General features: G+C 31.5%; 1 protein-coding gene across 1 annotated transcript; it reads right to left on the bottom strand.

Annotated features, from left to right (window-relative positions):
- Positions 1–11,035: 11,035 nt before the first annotated feature.
- Positions 11,036–22,457, bottom strand: LOC148282911 (zonadhesin-like). Its single transcript, XM_088224336.1, has 7 exons — positions 22,220–22,457; positions 19,126–19,296; positions 17,374–17,556; positions 16,132–16,308; positions 15,230–15,406; positions 11,907–12,053; positions 11,036–11,326 (listed from the first exon to the last, which is right to left on the bottom strand). The coding sequence occupies exons 1-7, from the start codon at positions 22,392–22,394 to the stop codon at positions 11,172–11,174; spliced, it is 1,185 nt and encodes a 394-aa protein (XP_088080462.1). The 5' UTR covers positions 22,395–22,457; the 3' UTR covers positions 11,036–11,171.
- Positions 22,458–24,013: the final 1,556 nt, after the last annotated feature.

Genomic DNA, 24,013 nt, shown 5'->3' with positions numbered 1-24,013 from the left:
GTAAAATACATAACAGTACAATAAATATTGAAAGTCCATTATTGTATATGTCCTTTATTGTAAATATATTCAATATTTTTATATTAAATCCACACAGTCTTAAATTCCGAATGATCATCAGAATACATTATATGTATGCCCCATAGTATTCGAACCTATTCCACATATTTCGTTCTCAATATTTTTTATCTCTACCTACGTAAACATATTTTCTTTCAAATTGGTGCGTAGGTTTTCAAGGTCAGCGTTATCAATTTGTATCTTTTATTTCTTTGTTATCTGAAGTTTCGGTTACCATTCCAGGAGCCATCTCCAAAAATGACACGGAATGTACCTACTGCTGACTGCGACATGCTACAAATTACCAGTTCATAAACACATTTTTTTTTCTACAAGATACACAGTTTACCTTGAAGATGTCTCCTGCACGATGAAACGAAACTTACTTATACAGGACCTCCAAAAACGATACATATTTTTTTCTTTTAATTAGTAAGTATCATTTCATTTACCATATTCAATGTTTACAATACAACATTCTTATTTTTAACATAACATATTTTAATTTCAAAAAAGTATTTCACTTCTAATACTTTCAGGCATCTCATTATACAGTTTTAACCCTTTGAATGTATTAGTTTTATTTGTGTTTTAGCTTCATCCTAATTCTAGTTTTATGGTTCTATACATTTCTATTTGATATAATTCCACTTATAAAATACAGGCGTTTATGCCACAATGTTTTCTGTGCACATTTATTTTTCCAAGCGCTGCTCCGCGCAATGCCACGCAGTGACGCCTTAGTGCGTTTTACGCATAATTTTACAATTCTAGTAGTATTTATTAAAGTTTGAAGTACAATAATAATTTTTTAGTAATCGGTATTTGGGAAATACGAAATATTAACTAGAAATGGCGTTTTTACACAGCAATACCTATGTTATAGTCATTGTAATGGCTGGCATTTCTTCAGACTCTTTTAGACTAATTGTATGTACAGTGTTCATATATTGATGACACACACATGCGTCGAATGATTTTACCAGAAATGTAAAGCGTTCATTGAAGAAGCAACTAAGCATTTTCTATTTAACACAATACTTTTTATTCTGCAAGACTAACATTAGTACGCACAGTAAGGACATCAACTATTCATAACGAAATCGGATAACAAATTCAGTTTATCGTTCTGGAGTGAATTAATTTCACTCAGTCAACTTTATCAGCCAAGTCCATTCAGCTCTCTGTTACTCTCGAGCTTCATAACCAAGTTCTGTATTTTATTCACCATGTAATATATACGTATGAAACCTCAATATTGTTTCTTCTGTTCATCTCCCACTGGTTTAGGAGCTCCTTTAACAACCAACGAAATCCTAAAAAACTTACAGTTTTGTATTTAACAAAACGATGGGATAAGCTTCGATTGGAGTATAACATCGTGCTAAGAGAAGGCAGTTTTTGGTTTTGTGTCTATATCTAGTAATAAAATTATTGCAGATCCATGTTGTAATACTATGCATAGTAGTTCGGCAAGAGTACGCCCTATACCACGCGATTGCATTCACCACATTTAAATGTCCCAATGCCAAAGTACGTCGTGCGCCTGTTGTGCCACCATTCAAAGCGTAGTATACATTGAAGAATCCAATCATCTATTATTATTCCCAACGCTGGCTGCTGAAGCAAACTTCCGTCGTCATCACCAAAGTACTTTCGAAACGACCTAAATTTTTACCGGACACGGAGCTATGAGAAGTTACCTCTATAGGTTTAAATTAAGGAATGATGACTATTGTCCATGCGATGATATTTCTTCACAGAGTATCGAACATCTGTTATTTCAGTGCCCATTTTTCAGTTTACAACGCTATAATCTTGAAGCAGAATGCAGGAAAGATGGAATATCCTTAACAGATATCCACACAGTGGTTTAAAGTAGTTATCACGCGCCATTGTTCTTGGACTTTGCAACAATGGTGATTAGACTCATATTTATAGATGGTGATTTAATAGACCTTTGTAATAAACCAAAATCAGTGATCGAACATCCCATTTCCAAGACAAACAAAAAAGGTTTTTTTCCGAATACCTTAGCCTTGTACATGACAAATACCGGAGTCCAAATAAAAATAAAAAAAATAAATAACATCTATTATAGACTCTAACCATCCAGGACATTTTCAACCTGGTTTTTTGGGGTAGGTATTTATGTTTTTTTACACGTTTCGGCTTAAATACAGGGTTGTTCTTTTTTATTCTCTCTTCTTTATTTATTTAAAATTGTTTTTTTTTATGGAAAACTCTATGTTACTTCTGATTTTATGATTCTTTTGGTAGGTCTATGTTTTGTCGAGCGTGGTAAAGGAGATATGGTCTAGAAAAAAGTTAATTTGTGGTTGAGTTTGAGACAACTGGTGTTTCTAGTGAAATTCTCTCTTGAAAGCAATAGTGGGTACGAATATCCCTACCCAAGGAATTCACTATGCGAGTATAAGTTATTTTAAGTCATTTGCAAAAAGTTGATTCAGACAAACCGCTAGACTTGTTTTGCTTTTTTCTCACTCTAGTAGTTTACGAGCTTTCTTTATGGTGGCTATGCTACAATTGATCATATTAGTTTTTTTTTTACATTAAAATATTCATACAATAATATATCGAAATTAGAACGACCGAATATATGCATAGTGTGCCGTGTGCCCGATAGCAATAAATCAATGCAACAAAATGTGTTGGCGTTCCTTAGCGGAATTTACGCAGAGTGTGGCGCCAGCCTAAGCATTTAGTACAGAGGTAAAAAAAATAGACGAAGGTGCGGGAGATGAGACAACTGTACCTAAAAGAAGCACTTACACACTTCTGGTCGAACAATGAGGAGAGATTTCAGCAAAATGTTAGTACTAAATTTCCCCAAAGCAGGAGTTATGTCATACCCAAAACCCGTATGACTTTTGCTCAAAGACATCTCTTCTTTAACGCGCCGAGAGAGTTCAAAATTTTAGGAAATAACAAAAACTATTTTCAAGAGAGGAGTTATGGACTGGATTTTCCTTAGCATGAGGGATTTGAGTCGGAAATTCCTTGATGATTTTACGAATATATGAGCACTTTTTTTTTCTCTTTTTTTTACTAAATGTAAACCGAATGTTTGAGTTTGCTGTTTTTTTATATTGGTGTGCTATAAATTTATTAAAAAAAAATATTATTGTGTTTCTGATCCTATAATATATTTATGTGATGTACTCGTATGTCTGTGTTAATTAATTATTCGTCCAAACTCAACACAGGAATTTTGGTCCCATGGAGTTGTGACTTATGTCTCAAAAAATGAACAATAACTTGTTTATAAGTAAATAAATAAAATCCAGAAATTAATAAATATAACCATTTTAACATTAACATGAATAGTCCTCAAAAAAGCATTTCTCAATTCGCAGAAAACACCCACATCTCTAGCAAAATTTTGTGTTTTTTAAAAAATCATTAAAACTGGTAAAACACATAATAATATTCTTGTTTGTAATATTAAAAAAAAAACTTATGCATTCATTGTTTATCATTTGTTAAAGTCGAAAACATTCCAACTTTTGTTAGGATTTGATAATTCACTCATTTCACAAAAGTGCTATTATCTCAGTTTCATTTTTGTATGCCTGGCTGTTTTTTTACATAACTACGTTCAAATGGTTTCAGAATACTAAATCACGACACCAAGCAATTCCAACCAAATTACAAATATGTTTGAATGAAACATTTTAATGACCGAATTAATAGAAGAATATTTAAAAAAAATCGGATGTGAAACAACTGAAGAAAAACATAATTATTGTAAACGAAATACCAAACCAAGCAGATACGCAGAATTAAAATAAAAACAAGAAGTTGGATAAGAACCTCAATTAAATATAATAAACAAATATTTTGTATAATTTCCTCTCTATGCACAGGAGCAAAGATTTTTTTTGGAGAGGCACAGCGTAGCGAGAATAATATATTATATAAAGTAGTAATGTAAAGTTGATAAATGAAAGTGTAATAATTTTTTTGAACAATGTTCAATAAATATAAAAAAATATTTACTCATGTGTACATAATATAACACAAACAGGATGTTCTTTAAGCCCTGTCACATCCGAAACCACGATGATCAGTATGAGCAAGAAGACATATTGGCCCATTAAAATAAATTTTTAAAACGACTAAAATCTTAAAAAATAAAATATAGAAAAAAAAACAAACGGTTGCTTACTTCTGCACGGGAGAAACGAAGAAGGGGGAGTCTTATACACCGTCAACCGCACGGCCGCGCCCCCCTTGCTTCTCGCAGGGATGCAGAAGTAAGCAACCATTTGTTTTTTAAATCTTATATTTAAAAAACAAATTTTTCGTTCCAAATATTTTTTTAAATATGCTAATATGTCTTCTTGCCTATACTGATCATCGTGGTTTCGGATGTGACAGGGTCTAAATAACACCCTGTATGTGTTTCTTATGTAACCATGAATATTTTTTTAAATTTTTTTTATTTAACATTGTTTAAAAAAATTATCACACTTTAATTTATCAACTATACATTACTAATAATTGCGTCATCCCATTGATTTTATAAGCGTTTTTTTTTATAAAATAAATACATTGTTATGTAATGCTGCAACTATGAAATTTTCTCATTTGTCATTTTTATAACTGCCTTAATATTTATCTTCTTGAATTTCTTCTCGAATTTTCAAGCTACTCAAATATCACCTATAAAATAAACATTGTTTTTCTGACTATGTTTCCAAATAATTTATTTGTTTAGCTGAATATCTATTGATGCAACTAACATATTACTATATAAAAGATAAAAGAATGTATCTAAGTATACCGATCCCAGTATCACAAAGTTCACTTAACGTACGAAAAAATAAAATATAATAAATACTGTTTGTTATTTTTTTGTCACAGAACTTAAGATACCTAAAGCTACATTTAAGTACATTCGCCTATGTGGGTTTTTTTTCATGAATAAAGTGATACGAGTATATTATGTAGAAAATGTACTTGGTGAACAAAAAAAAAAGATATTAAATAAGTATCTCCCTTCCATTTATTTAATTTATGGTTTCTACAATGCAACAACGAATTGATCAATCTATTTTTTTTAAAATTAATAATTAATTGATAGTTTTTACGTTAAATATTGGAACTTTGTTTTACATGGTTTCAAAATCACAGTCCGAATATTGAATTTAAAAAAAATATGAACATTTATTTATCAATACATAGAGATTTTTCACGGACATTTTTTCGTAGAACTGCATTTTAATTTTAATAATAAAAATACGTGTAAAGTTTTATTCGCCTTTTTTCCATTTTATTTCACATTCCAGTCTGACCCGGTACCATGCAAGAGGTCTCGAGTTTGATTCCCGACATGGTTGATTTGAAATATTTATTTAACATGGTGTTATTGAACTTGAATATTTCATAGTCCCTGGACTGGTACCTGAAGCGTAAGATTGATCATACCTTCATGTAACAAAAATGATCAAGATACGCTGCGATTGGTGAACCAATGCAGTGCCATAAGCACCATTAGGTTCGGAAAGGGAATGATGATGATGATGATATTAAATCATTGCAAGAAGGAAGACAAATTGTTACTAAAAAAATCAAGATAGGGATTTGTGTTAGCAAGTCTGAGGATTCTTGACACAGGACATCGTAATTAGTTAAATGGTTTCCAGATTGAAAATTTTTCTTTTGTTTTATGTTGCAAGATGGAAAAGCTCTTTAGCATCGAATAATGAATTTACAATTTTATGTAAGACAATAAAGTCAGATTTTTTTCGACAATCCTGAAACGATAATGTAAGTAATTTTATTTCTAACATTTAATATTTATGTATATATATACTTGTTTCTGTATAGACCTAACATCCAGACTACCGTCTTCAAGAAGCGATGTTGAACTGATACTTTGTGTTGCACAATATATTTTTCAGTTTTATTTTGCAGTGCGTCGTTCGCACTCTTTTCAGATGTTTCGGATTATGTAGTTCGCGATCGACCCGGTCATACTGACAAGGTCGGAAACATTAAACTAGATATACGTTTCTCACATCTCGGTCACATAGTTCGCGAACGAAAAGAGCCCCGAACTAAATGGAACATCGTGTCATTCGTATATTCGTGTCTTTTGTATCATTCGTATATTTTGAATACTATTTATCCACGCAGATTAAAAATAGAAAAACAAAATAATATTATTAGTACAGTTCACATATTTTACTACTGTGCAGACATTAGATCAAGTAACAAGCTACTGTCGTAGGCACTTTTACATTGGTACGTTACCGGTGGCCCAACATCCGCACAAATGCCAAATACGTATGACATATATAAATAAGGCGCTGAGGATTATACTAAAAATATATCAGTTCTAATGAAGAAAGAATGCAAAAAGAAATTGGCTTGCTCACAGTAAAGCAAAAAATTAAATATAATCTAGAAATTTAAACCATAAAATAATTAAGGGGATGAATAAAATAAAAACAATGACAAAATTTAACCAATAATGTCATACATATGAAACAAGGGATTAAAAAATATTAGATTACTAATGAGGAGAAAAACAGAATCTCAAAACTCATTGTATAAGGTATTGAAGCTGTACATATACCGTGTATTATCTGAAGAAATAAAGGAAATAGAAAAAATTGAAATATTTAACATTAATTTGAACAAATATGTTATTGAGAAATTTTGATAAAAAAATTGTAATAATTTTTAAAGTTTATATTAGTTCTTAAGATGTTATGAACTAACTTAATAAAGCATTAATGAATAAATATATTCATCGAGACACTGTGTGGATACAAATGCAAAACGTGAAATGGAAAAATAATTTTATTATTATTCCTATAAATAAGAACTGTGATGGACCTTATATGCATTTTCAAATACTTAATGCTATAAGTCATGTCCTATCTCTGTTGCAATCAATTTCTTTTAATGTTCCCAACCATGTCACCAGAACTCAAAATCTGCTATTTATATAATCTTCTAAGAGCAACTTTGGTTTTTACGCCCCAATGTCCAGAATGTGTAGATTAGTAAATTCATCACACGACTTGGAATTCTTTGGGATAGATCTTCCGGCTTTTCGTAGATCTCTTCGCGACTAAACAGCGTGGGATGAAGTTGGATTGGCATGGTTTAGCTCGAAGTCTTAGGTCTTTTGTTTTTATGAATATATTGTATATTCTTATTGTTTTGCCGTTGTTTTGTGTTTTATGTTCTTTTTGTTCAGTTTCTTGCATTTATGTTCTTCATATAACTGTTGTAATTGGCTTAGGCCGTATATATAATTAATAAATATAAACAAATCCACTGCTTTGGTGGGGTGATCATTTCAAGACAGTCTCGGAAGCCAAATTAAGAAGCCATTTTTTGACAAATAATTCAAATTGCTCATGATTTGTATCTACTTTTGTGGCAAATGGTATATTGATTTATATTCTTGGAGCAAGGTATACTTGACTCCGAATGATGTTGTCATTTTAGGTGCCATGTATAGCTGTTTTAAAACGATTTTCATAGCTAGTATTACAAAATTTATTTTCACCATGTTTATGAATGTAAACGAGAAGTGCCTTAGCATACATTTGCCTGGCGTTCAGAACACCTACTAGTTCAAACATTTCCGTCCAACCCAGAAGACTTTGTTATTTGGAATTCATTAATAGCTTAACATATATCGCTATTTGTAACCGGTTTCAATTTAAAATTTGTACTCACGTGTTTTACGTTTTCCTCATAATTTGTGTAACTAGTAGTCACATCTGATGTACCGGTATTTTTTTATGCAAAACTATTTGCGATATTCGTTTCCCTAATCAAAAACCCCTCCGCACGCCCCTGATATATATGTATATATATAAACATACATTTTTCTTTTTTTCTCATGTTTTAGTAAATAGTTTTAAATAATGTTGCAGATTTTAAGTGTTTCATAATAATATTACCTATTTTAAAAATCTATTTGAATTAAATGTGGGTTTTCCTAATGAATTTTTTATTATTAGTTATTCATTTTCATTAAAAACCTTTACATATTTAACTAATCTTGACGGTTTTATCAAGTTTGGTTTATTTTTATTATTTCATCAACTATAGCATAACGTAGGTTTTTTTGTCACTTTCCTAGTGTTACTTTTCTTGGCGTGTTTTTATTTATTTCATTTTTTTAAATAGTTAAATAATTTCATGTACTTAATTATAATAAAATTGATGAAAACTGGTTAACATATTTTATATGTAAAAGATATTTGTATTTTCATACATGTAAACAAATATTCTCTTTGTAAACACACCCCACTAAAAATATTTATCTAAGTGGGTTTAATATTTTCACATACAAAACCATCAATCATTTTTATTTTTTAAAAATATATCTTAATTCATTATAATTCCCTTTCCGCATCTAATGGTGCATAAGTATACCAAACCCAGAAAATATCGATCATTATTATTACATGAGGGTAGGATGATCAGTCTTACCCTTAACTTGTCAGTCCAGGGACTTAGTGTAAAACACCGTTTTTATTAAATGTTTCATGTCGATCATGTTGGAAATCAAACCTGAGACCTCTTGCATGGTAAACTAGCGCGTTGATCACTGCACCGTGAGGCTTACTATATATTATTTACGTAATTCAAAAATCATTCACTTTTAAAAAAAAAAAATATAGTTGAAAAATACATAAAATTATATTAAACGCTAAAAAGATGCAAGAATTTAGTAGCAGCAAGACTTGCAGAAATCTATCACGCTCACACTCCGCTTAAGTGAACTAAAGAACTAACAAACTAAAGACACGAAAGACACGAAGAAACAAATGATACGAAAGATACGATGATACAAATGTTACGAAGATGCGAAAGATGCGAAGATATGATAACCTAAACGAGCTAAATAAACAAAAGATACATTCGTTCGATTGAATGACTCAAAAGATTCGGTTACTTTAAAGATATAGATTAAAAGATACGTATCTTTTCGGTGGCAGGGTCTTACCCACCTCTAATTTCGGATAGCATCACAGCGTCCATCATTTTTACCTAAAGAAATGCAAATTCCCTATCTATATTCTGCTATTCCGTTTGTAAAACGCGCTCAAGCAAAATATTTGGGTTGATCTTTTTGAAGAAAATTAAGCGTAATTTGCGGAACATACCAAAGATCGACATGTTTACATAGCTGCCACAAACAAACTACATGAAAGATTGCTCTAAAAATTGAAGCGTATATCTATGACAGTCTTACCAACTCTGAAAATTTCTTTAGCGCGTTTCTTTCAAATTACGAATTCCGGGTCATATTTGAACGAAACAGTTTATTGCTTAATAATCTGTTTTCCATAAATTGTAAAAATAATAAAATAATTAAAGTCTGTTATTTCAAAATACGACTTCATTATTTGAAAAAAATAAGAGAGATGTATCATGTCTTGTAAGAAAACAAGACTTGCTATATCTACATCCACATAGAAATGTAGACTTACGTGTCACCATAGCCACACAAGAGTTGATAAATATTTGACTTGCTTCTCCAAATATCCCAACGAGTCCGTTTTGCAGTTATAATGTTACTCTTAAGTTTTCTACTAATTAGACGTATTACAATATTGGGTTTATCGCAAATACCAGATCCTGCCATTGGCCGAGTTTGAACGTGAATGAAAGTTATTCATTCCCTTTAAAATATAATACGAACTCAATTTTTTTCTGCGATCTTCGAGATTGTTTGACGACATTGGATAAAAGACGTTGAGGTCCACTGCAAAATCAGCTTCAAAAGTTAATCAGTCCACTGTATTTTAAATTAATTTGCATTAAAACATTAAAGCTTATTTCGAAATTTGAAAACTCCTGCCTTGATCACAACAAATATTGACAGTAAATTTCAAATTATGTTACACCTTACAAGCCATTTTGAATGCAAAACTGATATTGTTTCAACACAAAATCATGCGGGTGTTTTTGATCAGTAAATAACTCGTTTTGAAAGATTCAATTATTCATTTAGCCATGGAAATACAAGAACTTTTAGAATGTAATGTTTCTTATTGTTATCAGGGTAGTGCTTTTCAGAATATCCTAATCAATCTTTTGAACATATCCTGTGGTCACGTCCTTTTTCCCCTCTCTATGAAACCGAATGAAGTTTCTGACTACTATACATGGTCTTTTTATAGATCCTGTCGTATAAACATATTGGAATTATTAAAAAAGAGTCATTGACACATTTCTGGTCATACGGTTACAAAAGGAGATCCTAGCAGAATGCGCCTCCGAGATTTTCCTGTAATTTGAATTATTTAATACTAAAAACACGAATGACTTTCGCTTAGAGAAATTTATTTTTTATGGCCCCAAGAGAATTCAACGTGCTGAATAAACAAATATTAAGTTCTCAGAAATGAAAGCCATTTCCAGGAGAAGTGTACAAGTTTACATTTTGTCTAAGGGAAGATAGACCATTGCAGGAAACTGCTGCGAGACATGGCGTACATTTAAATACTATTAAGCGTGTTATCCAGATGTTTATTAAAATTTATGTTTGTGTAATAATTTTTATTTTTAGTTTTCTTTAATAACATGCTTACTTCAATTTTCTATTACTTTGTATATTAATATAAATAAATAAAACAAAATAAAATAAAATAAACGAAAAATGTATATTTTTTTGGTTATTTTCGCGGTTCGATTGAAAATAAATATCATTTTCACTAAACTTGATTTAAAAATTAAAGGGAATATGTGAAACTGAAGAAAAACACAAGCCTTTATAGACAATTTTGGGAAAAGGGTGAGGGCTTTCATTGTAAATGCCTAGACTTCGATTACGTTATCAAAAATGGACTCCATCTCTGTTGCAATACATGCAGGTATAAAATTTGATTATGGTTTCACTTGATAAAACTCCCTAGCAGGTGAAATCCATATCTGACATTTGAACAAACCGAAAATATTGCTAAAATAAAAACAATTTTAGTGATCGAAAAACCGACATAATTTTATTAAGCAATTTACAAATAAAACATGATCACAATTCTTGCGAATGTGTACAGATTTGTTAATAAATGGCTTGCTATTATTTGTCATCGGTCATGGTGAGAGGTGCATTAAGTGTATTTGGTATTCACACATACGTTCTTAGCGTCCTTTTTAAAGCCTGGTTTACATTCGCAAGCTGCAATGCATGGGGCAAAACACTGGGCACCAGGTGGGCATGGATTTATACATGGGTTCAACACTTCGTTTTTGCCACACTTTAAAGCTGAAACCAAATACAAAAAACTTTAAACATAAATAAAACATATGTTTTCAAATTATATAATATTTATATCGTACTTATAAAACATGTTTATAGTTATACTAGAGCAGCACAAAAACCAGGTTGTGATCCCATGACAATGTCCGGACTTACTGAAATTCGAGGTTTGAGACTGGCTCTACCACGATACTTTTTATTATTTTAAATTGCCTCTGTAGGCAATCAGCACTAAGACCTAGGACTAGTACCAAGTTTCATAGGTACTAAGAAACATAGTTTTAAATTATCAAAGGGAATGACAGTACAATCACCGTGTGATTTGTGGTCCCGCGGTAATGTCGAAACTCATAGATCTGAGGCTCGAACACCGACGTACCATAGCTTAATTTTGTTTTAAATAAATAAATAATACTATTTATGACACAATAATTTGATCTTTACAACAATTGTTTAGGTTATTGAAGGGGTATTTTTTAGAAACTATAGTCGTGTTAAATGAATGTCATAAGTTAAGTAACACTGATGAAGCTATTTATTTCATGACAATTTTTTTTTGTTCCTATTTTAAGATGATAATACTTACGTTCTTTTTTTTCTACACATATGTTGTTTTTATCCTTGACAAAACCTGGCTTACAAACACATGCCTGGGTACAGGGTACAATGCAAATTGCTCCTTTGGGACAGTTGGCGCATGTATCCAAATCTTCATTCGGGCCACATTTTAAGGCTAAAAATCAGCAATTAAACACTTGATTATTTTTTAATTAATGGATTTAAAATTGTAAAAAGTAAATTTCCTTTTTTATTATAAACACTTTTTATTTAGAATTGTTCATAGGTTACCGGGTTTTGTCGTGAGTCACAACCGGCATCGTGTCCGTCACATTCGGATAAAACCCGATTACTGGTAAATATTTCTACATCGTCATAGAGTATTTCCTGACATATGGAAACGTGCCCTCATTACCCCGATATACAAATCTGGCTCCAAAAATGATGTGAAAAACTACCGCCCGATATCTAAACTGTGTGTCATGAGTAAGATTTTTGAAAAAATTATTTACAATCAACTATACAATGCTGTCCAGAGCATAATTATTGAAAATCAACACGGTTTTGTCAAATTTAAATCTGTCACATCCAACCTAACATTATTTTTAGAATACGTTTCAAAGGTTATGGACGAAAGGGTTCAAATAGATGTAGTCTACACTGATTATTCCAAAGCCTTTGACACCGTTGTACACAACATACTCCTTACTAAACTATGGAGTTTGGGTATTCATGGTGATCTGTACAGGTGGCTCGTTTCCTACTTAAGTAATAGACTTCAATCAGTGGCCATTAACGGGTTTATCTCAAAGGACGTAAGCGTGCCCTCAGGTGTTCCCCAAGGATCGCACTTGGGGCCGCTACTTTTTATCATCTTCATCAATGACATCAGTAAATGTTTTAAATTTGCCAAATTTTTACTTTTTGCAGACGACATGAAAATTTATTCTGAAATCAATTCACATCAAGATTGCTCTAATTTTCAAGAAGATCTTATTAGGCTAAATGAATACTGCAAACTAAATCACCTTAAACTAAATACTAATAAATGTTATGTAATGACCTTCACTAGAAATAAAACAAAAACTAATTTTAACTACACAATTGATAACAATATCCTCTCTAGAGTAAACGAAATTCGCGATCTTGGAATTATACTTGATTCTAAATTAACTTTTGAAGCTCACATTAATGCAATCGTTAAAAAAGCTTATCAAATGTTGGGTTTCCTAATTCGCATAGGCAATGACTTTAGTAATATACAAACCATTATACTACTGTACTGTACATATGTAAGAAGTCAGTTAGAATTTGCGTCACCTGCCTGGAACCCTCATTATAAAAAATACATTCATCGAATTGAATCTATTCAATCAAAATTTATATCATACTGCAGATTTAAATTAAGGGTTTCAGAAAATGAAACCAATGAATTTCTCACTCATCTTAACCTAAAACCACTGAAAACCCGTAGAAACGTAGCTGACCTTGTATATCTGTACAAAATTATGAATAATCAGGTTGACTGTCCACAGCTCCTATCCCTAATTGGTTTTAGGATCCCTGTAGCGCAGACCAGAAACAAAAACCAATTTCATATTTTTAAATATAAAACTAATGCTTGCCAAAATTCTTATATATGTAGAACTTGCAATCTGTATAACAATAAATTTAACCATATTGATATTAATAATATAACATGCAACAATTTTAGAAAAGTAATTGAAAATCAATTTATGTTTCACTAATTTTTTTTATTTTTTAAAAAATATGTTTTTTAATATTCTCTTATATAATATCTTATTTAACCGAAATACCTACCTGTGCAGTTAGATTGTGTATGGATATGTACATGTACATGTGTATGTGAGTTTGATATTTGGTTAATTATTATAAACACTTTATTTTATTTTAGTTTTTGAGTTTTTTATTTTATTTTTATAATTATTATTTTCTTCAATTAAGTTGTTCTTCTTATAAGGCTCAATAATTATCGCAAATGTTATACTCGCTGCATATGTATGTATACTTATTATTATGTTATCCGCACTGTAAAATGTACATACATATCTAAATTTAATATCTATTCTTAACTTCTTATTAGTAATATTTATCTTTTAGCTTACGAGAAGGCCTGTAATTGGATCTTAATATATAATTTAACCTACACTGTAATTAATAAATATTGTAATCTGTTGGCTTTCCAAAATAAAATAAAATAAAATAGTAATACCGAATGTTCGCCGGAAGGGCTTACTAATTTATTAGGCTGCCTTTTTGGAATACATGTCAATTCAAATAAAATCGCGGTTAATGAAATCAAAATTACTTTAAAGAGTAACTCGTTTATCGACAAAAAAATCTTGATCTTTAGAATAGACGAACCGATGGGAGAATTAACGGTCTTTAAACCAGTTTTCAGGTATATGGAGGGAGTACTTTCACATTCGTTTGAAAATGCCCTTACAAGGTGAAACAATTGTCCGATTTTTCGTTTTTTTTATAATAAAATAAAAGGTAATTAATAGACTTAAATCAGTGTTTGATTTAAATATTAAAATTAGTAGGTAACAGTCAGATATTGCTGACTATTACGTGCCTCGTGTCGTTTATAAGTCTTACGGGCCTCAGTTGATGAGGATCTCGGGCACCGATAAATATCGCCCTTTTGGGTCCCACAATTTATTTTTTGTTGTTCGAAGCAATCTAAATGTGATAAAGAACAATTTGATACTTAAAATAATGTTTCCAAAATCACACAAAATAAACGGATATGTATATTCTTTCATGCAAAAGTTCGGTCAGTAAGCTATTATGATTAAATATAGAAGAGTATAATTTAAAATTCAGCTGTTGGCGACTGTAACATGCTGGTTAATTCGGCCCTTTGGTCCTCATCTAATCGGCTTAAAGGACCTACGTGTATCTGTCTTGCCCTAATGATATCAGTTCTTCAGACCTTAATGAATCTGTCATGTTGGCCTTGTTGAATCAGATCTACGGGACTCAGTTGATCAGCTTTTGAGGCCTAGATTCATTAAGATCTCGGATGTGCTCCATACGTTATCTGTAATACAATGGTCAAGACGCTTGACTCACACACGCAAGGTTCCGGGTTCGATTCCCGGTGAGAACACAAAAAAAATAAATGTAATTTTTCTCAAGCCTGGGTGATCTGTGATGTAATTCATAACTGTAATTGGGTCTCTTGGCCTGTTGTTGTGCAAAAAAAAAAATGATATGAAAAAAAAAAAAATTATACCCTATTCAAAAATATTCTTAAAATTATTGTTCTGGTATTATTTTTATTTATTGTTTCTAGGTATGAAAATGCTAAGAAAATACACTTACGACAGTTTTCCGGTAACACACAATTTCCATCACTATCCCTTACATGAGTATCTTCGCAGAAGCACCCTTCGACGCACACTTCAATACATTGTACATTGACATCTTTGTTTTCACACGTCTTCGGGCATGCCGTACCGCACGTTTTGTAAACCTCGAAAGGCTTGGAACATGTTTTAGCTAAAATAAATTAAAAACGAGTGGAGGCGTATAATTGCAAAATATTTACATAAAACATTTAAATTAAGAGAACACAAATTTGTTTTTTTTTAAATTATAATAAATGACTATAAAGTTAGCGTTTTAAATATAAACTTTATATTAAACATATAAATCACTCATTATTTTTTATAGTTAAATGTGGTAGAAAAATTAAAACATATTAAAATGCAAAAAAGAATTAAACAAAAAAAAACAATAGACTCGTTGGAATTGTAGCTTTAGTAGTTTTTCGTGTATGGACAATAGTAATCATTGGTTAATAAATATATTGCCTCAAAATTCCTTCATCTCCGTTGAGATTTCCATTGACGTTATATAAATAAACAAGATATTCGCTCACTAAGCTCGTTTCATATTTGTGAGGACAAAAAAATTAAAATGTGGTTTTTCCCAATGTGACGTGGAGTGGTTTTCTGCGCTGTAATTTATCACTGTAATTGTAATTTGGCCTATTGTAGAGTATGAAAAAAACAATCATTACTATTTACCCATCCACATCCAGTGGCCATTGGCGCTTTAATCGCAGTGCATCTAGATCATTTTTGTTACGTGGAAGGTAAGAAGCTCAGTTTTACGCTTCAGGTGCTAGACCAGGAGCCGGGAATCGAACCTAGGATCTCAAGCAATGTATGTGAAGACGCGAGCTACATCGACACGAGGGGGACATAATAATAAATACTTACGGCATTCTTCGATAAGAATACATCTTCCTTCGCTATTCCTCACTGTTCCTGGAGTGCAGAAGCAGCCAGGTACACACTGGTCTATACAGGTAACATTTTGTGATAGAGTATCGCAAGATTCGGGACAAGCAGAACCGCATATATTGTACATTTCGTTCTCATTTGGACAACGCTTTACTAGAAAATAAATATTTCTATTACTTATGAGAAAAGTATTTCCATCGCAAAGTGAATTACACCGAAATCTCTTTTTACACGGGAACACGTTCTACGCAGTACCGTCCAAAAAATCGTGTAAAAAAATATACTAAAAATATTACAGTTTTGGATAGGTTTTCTTGTATTAAAATCTTCTAGCGTAAAAGAAGTAAGTAAAAGAGCGATGAACTGAACAAGAGATTCCACAAACAAATAGTTCATAATTATACCTATTACTATTGTACATTGTTTAATTGATGTTAGAAAAAAAGAATTGTGATATTTTATCTTAAGAAACCATGTAAAAAGAGGTTCCGGTGTACCTATTGATGAACAAATAGTCCATCACTTGAACCACTAAGGCTCTAAAAATTTAATCATACTCTTTTAGAAACCTGATGCAGAATCAACTTGTTCTTAAAGAAACACGCTAAATAGCTTAGTCGTTTTTTCAACGTATTACAAAATACTCGTACATTGCAAAGGGGCAATTATTCTATCACGAGAGCAAAATATGAAAGTAGCTACTCGACATGTTTTCTTATTATTAAATAAATGTAAATATATTTTTATACACACTATTCTCCATCATTTGTGAACACGTTTAATTAATATTTAATATTACTAACGTAAGTACCATTAAAATCTCCACTAGCTGGCCACAATAAGTGGCTGAGTAGAATTTAGTTATAAAACAATTACATTATTTGAGTTGGTATATTTAATTTATTTTTTGAAATGCAAGATAGAAAACCACAATATTGATATTTTAATTATGAACAAAGAATCACGCCGTTTTCTCGTAGGGGTATGCAGAGAGGATATTAATCCCACAACACTCTGTCGGTCTGATCCTCTATATTCATACATTTTGAAACGCACGCACGCTGATTATTCCAACTTTCGGCATATCCATCTTCAATAATATTCGCTGTCCATTTGTTCTACGTGTCCAAATCAACGCAGCGCTCCTCGCTTACCAGAATCGTTAATATCAATAAGCGTTAATGGAATCAAAAGCGTTAGTATCTTAAATGTACTCACTGCATTCGTTTTCTGGAACACAGTCTCCTTTGAAGGTTCTGAGATATCCATCCTGGCAAATACAACCAGGATTACAAGTGCCAGCTGGTAAACTACACGAAGCAAGTCGATTTGGTTCATCGCAGTTATTCTGGCATCCAGTGTTACCGCATTTGCTAAATATTTCGTTGGCCTTGCAGGTATCTACAAGAACACACGAATCAAAATTCTCATGTTTTATTACCGGTACCTGAAATAACATCTGTTTTTTTGTCTCTAATAAGTACGTTTGATAGTATGTCCATTTAATATCAAGAAGCCATATTATGATTTTTATGAACGTTTACCCATTTTTATTAAAATTATGTACTACGTCTGTGAAAAGACGATAAATAAGTCTTATATTTCGTGTGACAACCTCGGAAAAATCGTTTGGTTTTTGTCAATGTGTTAATTTAAAAACTTTAATATGAAAACTTTTTACATTTCAGCTTTTGTGATTTGTGAAAATTGTGTTTTGATATGAATAATATTTTCGAAAAGTGGCACGTATCGTTTATAAGAGAATATTTGCGTATTCAATAAATACATTTTACGAATTGAAAGATATTAAGTATTATGTCGATCAATAATAATTCATATAAATATGTATGTAAGTGAATGCCATATCACCATTTTGGTAATTTCACAATCGCATGTTTCAATAGACAGTCATCACAGATGAATAAGGTGAATTTTAAGGAATTCAATATCGTCATTGAGCTAACGATATCGCCTGTCATTTTTGTTATTGACGTCAACGAGAACGAAAAACTGCTTATTTTATTTAATTAAAGAGCAATATTATACATCAGTTTTATAATAGGCGACATTTTACTTTGAAGCATTTTGGTTAAGCCGATAATTTGTTTCAATGTATTTTAGCCAGAAGAATCGTATGTAAGTAGATACTGGCTAATTTTGATTTGTGAAGTTGCCGCGCCTGACGGGACATTTTGTTGTTTGGCAACACTGCTCGTCCTCCGCGCCACTCTTCGCTTTTTCAACGAATTATGTTCGCACGCTTGTCTAATTGTTGAAAAGTATTTTCGCTTTTTCCGCCGTAAAAGTTAATATAACGCCGCAAACATTTTATCTTCCATCGCCATTGATCATCATCCGCCGCGCCGCCTCCAGACTCCAGACAATTGTGTGCATGCAGTTTTCCTGATCACCAGTTTCCCCGTTAGCGCGTGAGCTGATCGCTAGGAAGAAGACTCACCACCAGGTTGGTCAGTGTTTTTATATTGAGATTTTCTCTGGTTCGAGTACATTTTAATAGATTATTGGCTGCATAATCCACTAGCTCACATTGGCAGTTTTGGAGAAAATAAATTGATTGTCCGCTATAAAAAATATATTTAAATCGCAAAAGGAAAATGGTATTAACACGGATTCTCCACATTTAGTTTTAATAAATTTATCGGTGTACTTAAATTAAGCTTCAATAAAATAAGCAATATTTTTGTCGCCCTGTAAAAAGAACAAAAATGGCTTGCGCGATGCTGTCAGCAAAATGATTACATGAAAAATATCTTTTTTTTAAAAAAAATTTCAGTCCAACCAAAAAAAATTGTACGTAGTAACGTAAGTATTAATTTGGAAATATTAATTTTATTTTAAATGTGGATAAAATTTTAAACTTTTATTTATTTGTTTATTTTAACACAGTACTTACTTATCAGTAGTTACAAACTTTAAATAAAGGTAGATAATATTATTGTTAGTGCTTACCGCAATTTTCTGGTGCAACACAGATACCTTTAGAATTTCTCAAATATCCGGCAATGCACACGCACCCAGATTTGCAGCCACATTTGCTCATTTGGGAATTTGTGGGTTTGGCGCAAGTGTCAACGCAGTTGGTATTACCGCATTCAGAAAATACTTCATTAGCGGCACACACTAAAAAAATACCATACAGAAGGAAAAATATAAATGAAGATAAATGCTTGACACGAGAAAAGTAAAAGCTTCACTAAAAAAAGATTACTTAGAGTTCTTTAGAAGTATTAAAAATGTAACATTTTTTTTACCATTTACTATTGAAATATGATTGCTTTAACTAATGGTTTCATGAGCCATTATACGAGTACTTCGCATAATATATGAATTGAAATGAGACTACTAAAATTATCAGACTTTAGAGTTACAAACTCGTAAGTCTGATTTGTTATTTTTATTTAAAATATTGGACAGCCCTGCATAGGTTAAACTGATTATAATTCTGAATCGGGTTGTGGTCCTGTGGCTAGTATCTCAGACTCTCGGAATCTTCGAATCCCACTCTACCCCAACTTGATTCCCATTTTCTAATAGTGAGTTATTAACAACTCGTTGAAAATGGCCGTCATAATTAAATATTTGGGTAAATCATAAGAACGCAAATATTTCTTTTAAAAAAAAAAAAAACGAATATTTTTTGCACTCATCTATACCTATATCTGTAAACATATAATTTTCAGCCTCGTGGTGTAGTGATCAGTGCGTTTGCCTACCATGCGAGAGGTCTCTAGTTCGATTCCCGATACGGTTGATGTGAAACATTAATTTAAAAAGGTGTTTTAGCACTACAATATTTCATAGTCCCTACACTAGCACCTTAAGCGTAAGACTGATCATCTTTCCTTCATGTAACAAAAAATATCAAGATGCGCTGCGATTGGTGTACCAAAGCTGTGCCCTTTGTACCCTCAGGTGCAGAAAGGGAATGAAGAAGAAAAATGCCTAGAATACATAGGTATGGTTATCAGTTTGACATTTTTAATCAGAATTCTGTTGTTCCATTGAAATAGTAGATATTCTCATTTAACTCAGTATTTTTTAGAAGAGCAGTAGATATTTTTTTTATTACTTTACAGTTTTTTTATTATAAAATATTACTTTAATTTTTTTAAAACGGGATTATCACTGTTATTGTAATTAACCACATTAATTTTATTTCATTTGATTTAATTTGATATAATTCCTAACTTTACTTAGTAAAATTCATATTTTTGTGCATAAGATTTACTCATCATTAATGTTATATATATTTTTCGCAATGTTATTTTTTTTATTTATAACAAATAAAAATACAATATTACAACTAAATACAATTTTTTACATGAATCAAATACATATTATTACTGTATGTTTCCTGAATAAAAGAAAATAAAAAAAAAAATAATAAAAAAATATATTTACATTAACGTTTCCCATTACGTAAAAGAAATTAACAATTCTTGCCTACATACTGGGGAGTGCCGTCTTACAATAGTTTATTTTGTTTTAATTAATAATATTCTTAGGATAACGTATATAAATTACAACAAAGAAATAAATCATGTTTTTAATCAGTGTTACATAAAGAAGAATTAAAGATGCAACTTTTCACTTCTTTCTTAAATATATTGTATATCTGAGTGTACTTTTTATTATCTTTGTTCATTTCATTAAAGAAAAATATTCCTCTGTAAGTATAATGATGTAGTGCAGTAGTTGTTTTTAATTCAAGAATTAAGATCTAACCACCATATTTTGTTTCAATCTTACTGTTGCATTCCACTTTGTATACTTTTTTGTTGTTTTTTATTTCTTTAATTTAATTTTGTTTTAAATTATTATAAAAATAAAACTTTGTTATTGGTGTTACACAATTTTTGTTATTTTACAAGAGCACTACTACAGTTTCAGGAGAGCACTCCTCCCATCGACGGGTGATATAAAACTAATCTGGTAAATACAGAATATTGTTCATTTTGTCACTATAGACTCAATACAAAAAACAAACTAAATAATCATTAACATCTAAAGCAGGGTGGTTAATCCACTTATCTAAGGTGTAAGCATATATATATATATATATATAAATATATACAGTTATCTATAATTTATAATGAAGTGTTACAAAGTGAATGCCGAGTCAATTAATAATAATATTATTTTATTTAACATATTGCAACAGAGATGAAGAACATTTGAGAGAAGGTAATATAGAAATCCAGGCATATACAGGGCTTATGACCTGTCAATGGCTGGTTTAAGTGGCCACATTACACACTGTGTAACATTCACCATTCTGCCCATATTTGAACATCTATGTTCCTTCAATTCTTTCTTCTGTTGATGTTTGTGAATTCAAATAGCTGAAACCTTTATTTATGCGGGTTAGATTCATCTAATTGAATTATTTCACCCACATACTAGACAACGCCTAAAAAAATATTTTTTTAAATTTTTATACTTCTTCATGGACCAGGTGGATTTATCAACAATATTTTGAGTTTTTCCAAATTTTTGTAGACTAGGACTGGATTTAACTCCCTAGGGAGCTGTAAATATTTACATATTACAACAGACTTAAAATTCCACTTAAACCAGCCATTGACAGGTCATAAGCCCTGTAGATGCCCAGACTTCTATATTATATTCTGTTAAATGTTATTTATCTCAGTTGTAATATGTTAATATAAACAGCTCCCCAGGGAGTTGAATCCTGTACTTGTCTACAAAAATTTGGGCAAACTTAAAATATCGTTGTTTTATTTATACTTAAATACAATTTGTTTTATGTAAAGTGCTACATTGTTATTTGTTCTCCGCTGTGATTTTTTTTTAGTATAATTTTTGCAAAAGGTTTTATGTCGATGAATAAATAAATAAATATTATTATGTGAATTAATTTTAAAATGTTTTTGATTGTATCACAAAAATAAACGTTCGTGAAGACAACCTTTTATTTGAAATTGTTTTACTCATTGGAACATTGCGTATGTTTACTGAATTTGATATTCTGCCATAATTAATGTTCATTCAATTAAATTTGACACATTTTTTTAGTAAATACCTGGTTTTGGTGGTTTCGTCGGTGGCGGTTTGGTTGCTGGTGGTTTGGTTTGCGGAACAGTTTTCGCTGGAGCCTTGGTTGTTACTTTTGCTGGAGGCTTAGAATATGCAGTATTTCCACCTTGGCATAAAACCAAAGTTGTACACACCACGACAACAAATAATACAACCTTCATTCTACTAACGATATTAAAACCACTTAAATAGTAAAGCGCACAGCTAGCTATGCAAAAAACAATTACTCAATTTACCTATCACAGGTTCCTTTTATAAGATAAAATAATACTGTTTGTTGAAAAAATCAATAATTTTCCTATAAATCATTTTTATTTGCTCAAATGAGTTTATTTGGATAAGAATTTTCAAGCTATTCAAACCATTTGCTAGATTTGATAAATAGGTATACGAAGATCGTTTTTGTGTCAGCCTCTCGCAAACGCATCTCTGATACTTTGCAAAATAGACAACTAAACGTCGGACTGATTATGCCTAACTGAAATCGGCAAAATTGAGGTTTTGTTGTTCCGTTTTCCGCACTTCAAAACTTAATCGATTTGGTTGTTTTTTGTAAGAAAGTAATTTTATATGTCAGCAACTTTTACGTTTTTCAAAAATTGATATCACATTTGCACACGTTACGTCCGAAAACGGCGGTTGAAAATGGTTTGAAGGTTTTTGGATGGTCCTAGTTTCCATAACAAACAATATTTCGAAAAAAACTGTTACGTACAAGCCAATAGTATTCTAAAAATCTAATGTGTTCAAAAAATCACTGCTCAAGTGTCATAATCCAGGGAGAAAATACGGGAAAACATTTGTTAAGAAAAGTCAAAACGTGTTTCCTCTTAAAGGGCCGTTTACATGTGGACAATACAATTGATATTACAATTTTGTCTTGTCCCAGCTCCGTGAACAGCCTCAACCGCGCAGGACGGGACGCTGCGATGGGACGAATACGAAAATTCCGCCGCAGTTCACGTGTGAACGCTGCGAAAACAATTACTCGATGTTCTTGAATAATCGTGTTCTTAGGCTTCTTTATAACGCATTGGTGCGAAGCAGACTTGAGTGTGGATCTCTGATCTCGGCGCCCCACGAATTGAAGTACTTTGTCATGCTGGAGATGGTTCATAAGAAATTTCTGAGGTATCTTTACTAAAGGGAGTGCGGATACTATCCGCGGTTGTACCCGTCTAACTTCATACTGGGAATGCTTGGCTACAATAGTTTGGAGAAAAGAAGAAATGCATACTTGCTTATGAATTTTTTCAGATTAATCCGTGGTATTACGATCAACATAGGTGTAATGGAGATTATTTTTCTTTATGTTCCTAATGGCTACCGTAGACATAGGCAGCTTAAGCAGTTTAGCACCAACCAACAAAAGTAGCACCAACCCGCCGATGGTAATGCCAGTAGGAAGAGCAATGTCTTTACTCAACCGTATCTTTCATATAAGTGAAAAAAAATTCAGAGAGGATAGCATCCTTTTTCTTTTATTTCTGTTTATTTTTATTTGACCATCTTTGTACATTTAAATTTTAAAATATGTATATTTTTTATGTTACGTGTGCCTTTGAAATATTTGAAATATAAAATATAGAAATTGAAATGTTAGAAAAATTGCACCGAGTATGTTTAAGATGCACAAAGTTTACAAGCATCTTAGATATGTAGAAAGAGTTCCAGTCTATTTTTTAGGTTTACGTCATGAAAGACAATGAATCAATCTGTTATATTTTTGCCCCCCAATAGAATATATAGCACGTTCATATTGACACCAGGTTTTATCATG

Source organism: Micrasema longulum, unplaced genomic scaffold (genome assembly GCF_059751315.1).
Source record: "Micrasema longulum isolate JH-2025_06_02 unplaced genomic scaffold, ASM5975131v1 h1tg000279l, whole genome shotgun sequence".
NCBI classification, from domain to species: domain Eukaryota; kingdom Metazoa; phylum Arthropoda; class Insecta; order Trichoptera; family Brachycentridae; genus Micrasema; species Micrasema longulum.
This window is presented reverse-complemented; position numbering and strand designations above follow the sequence as displayed.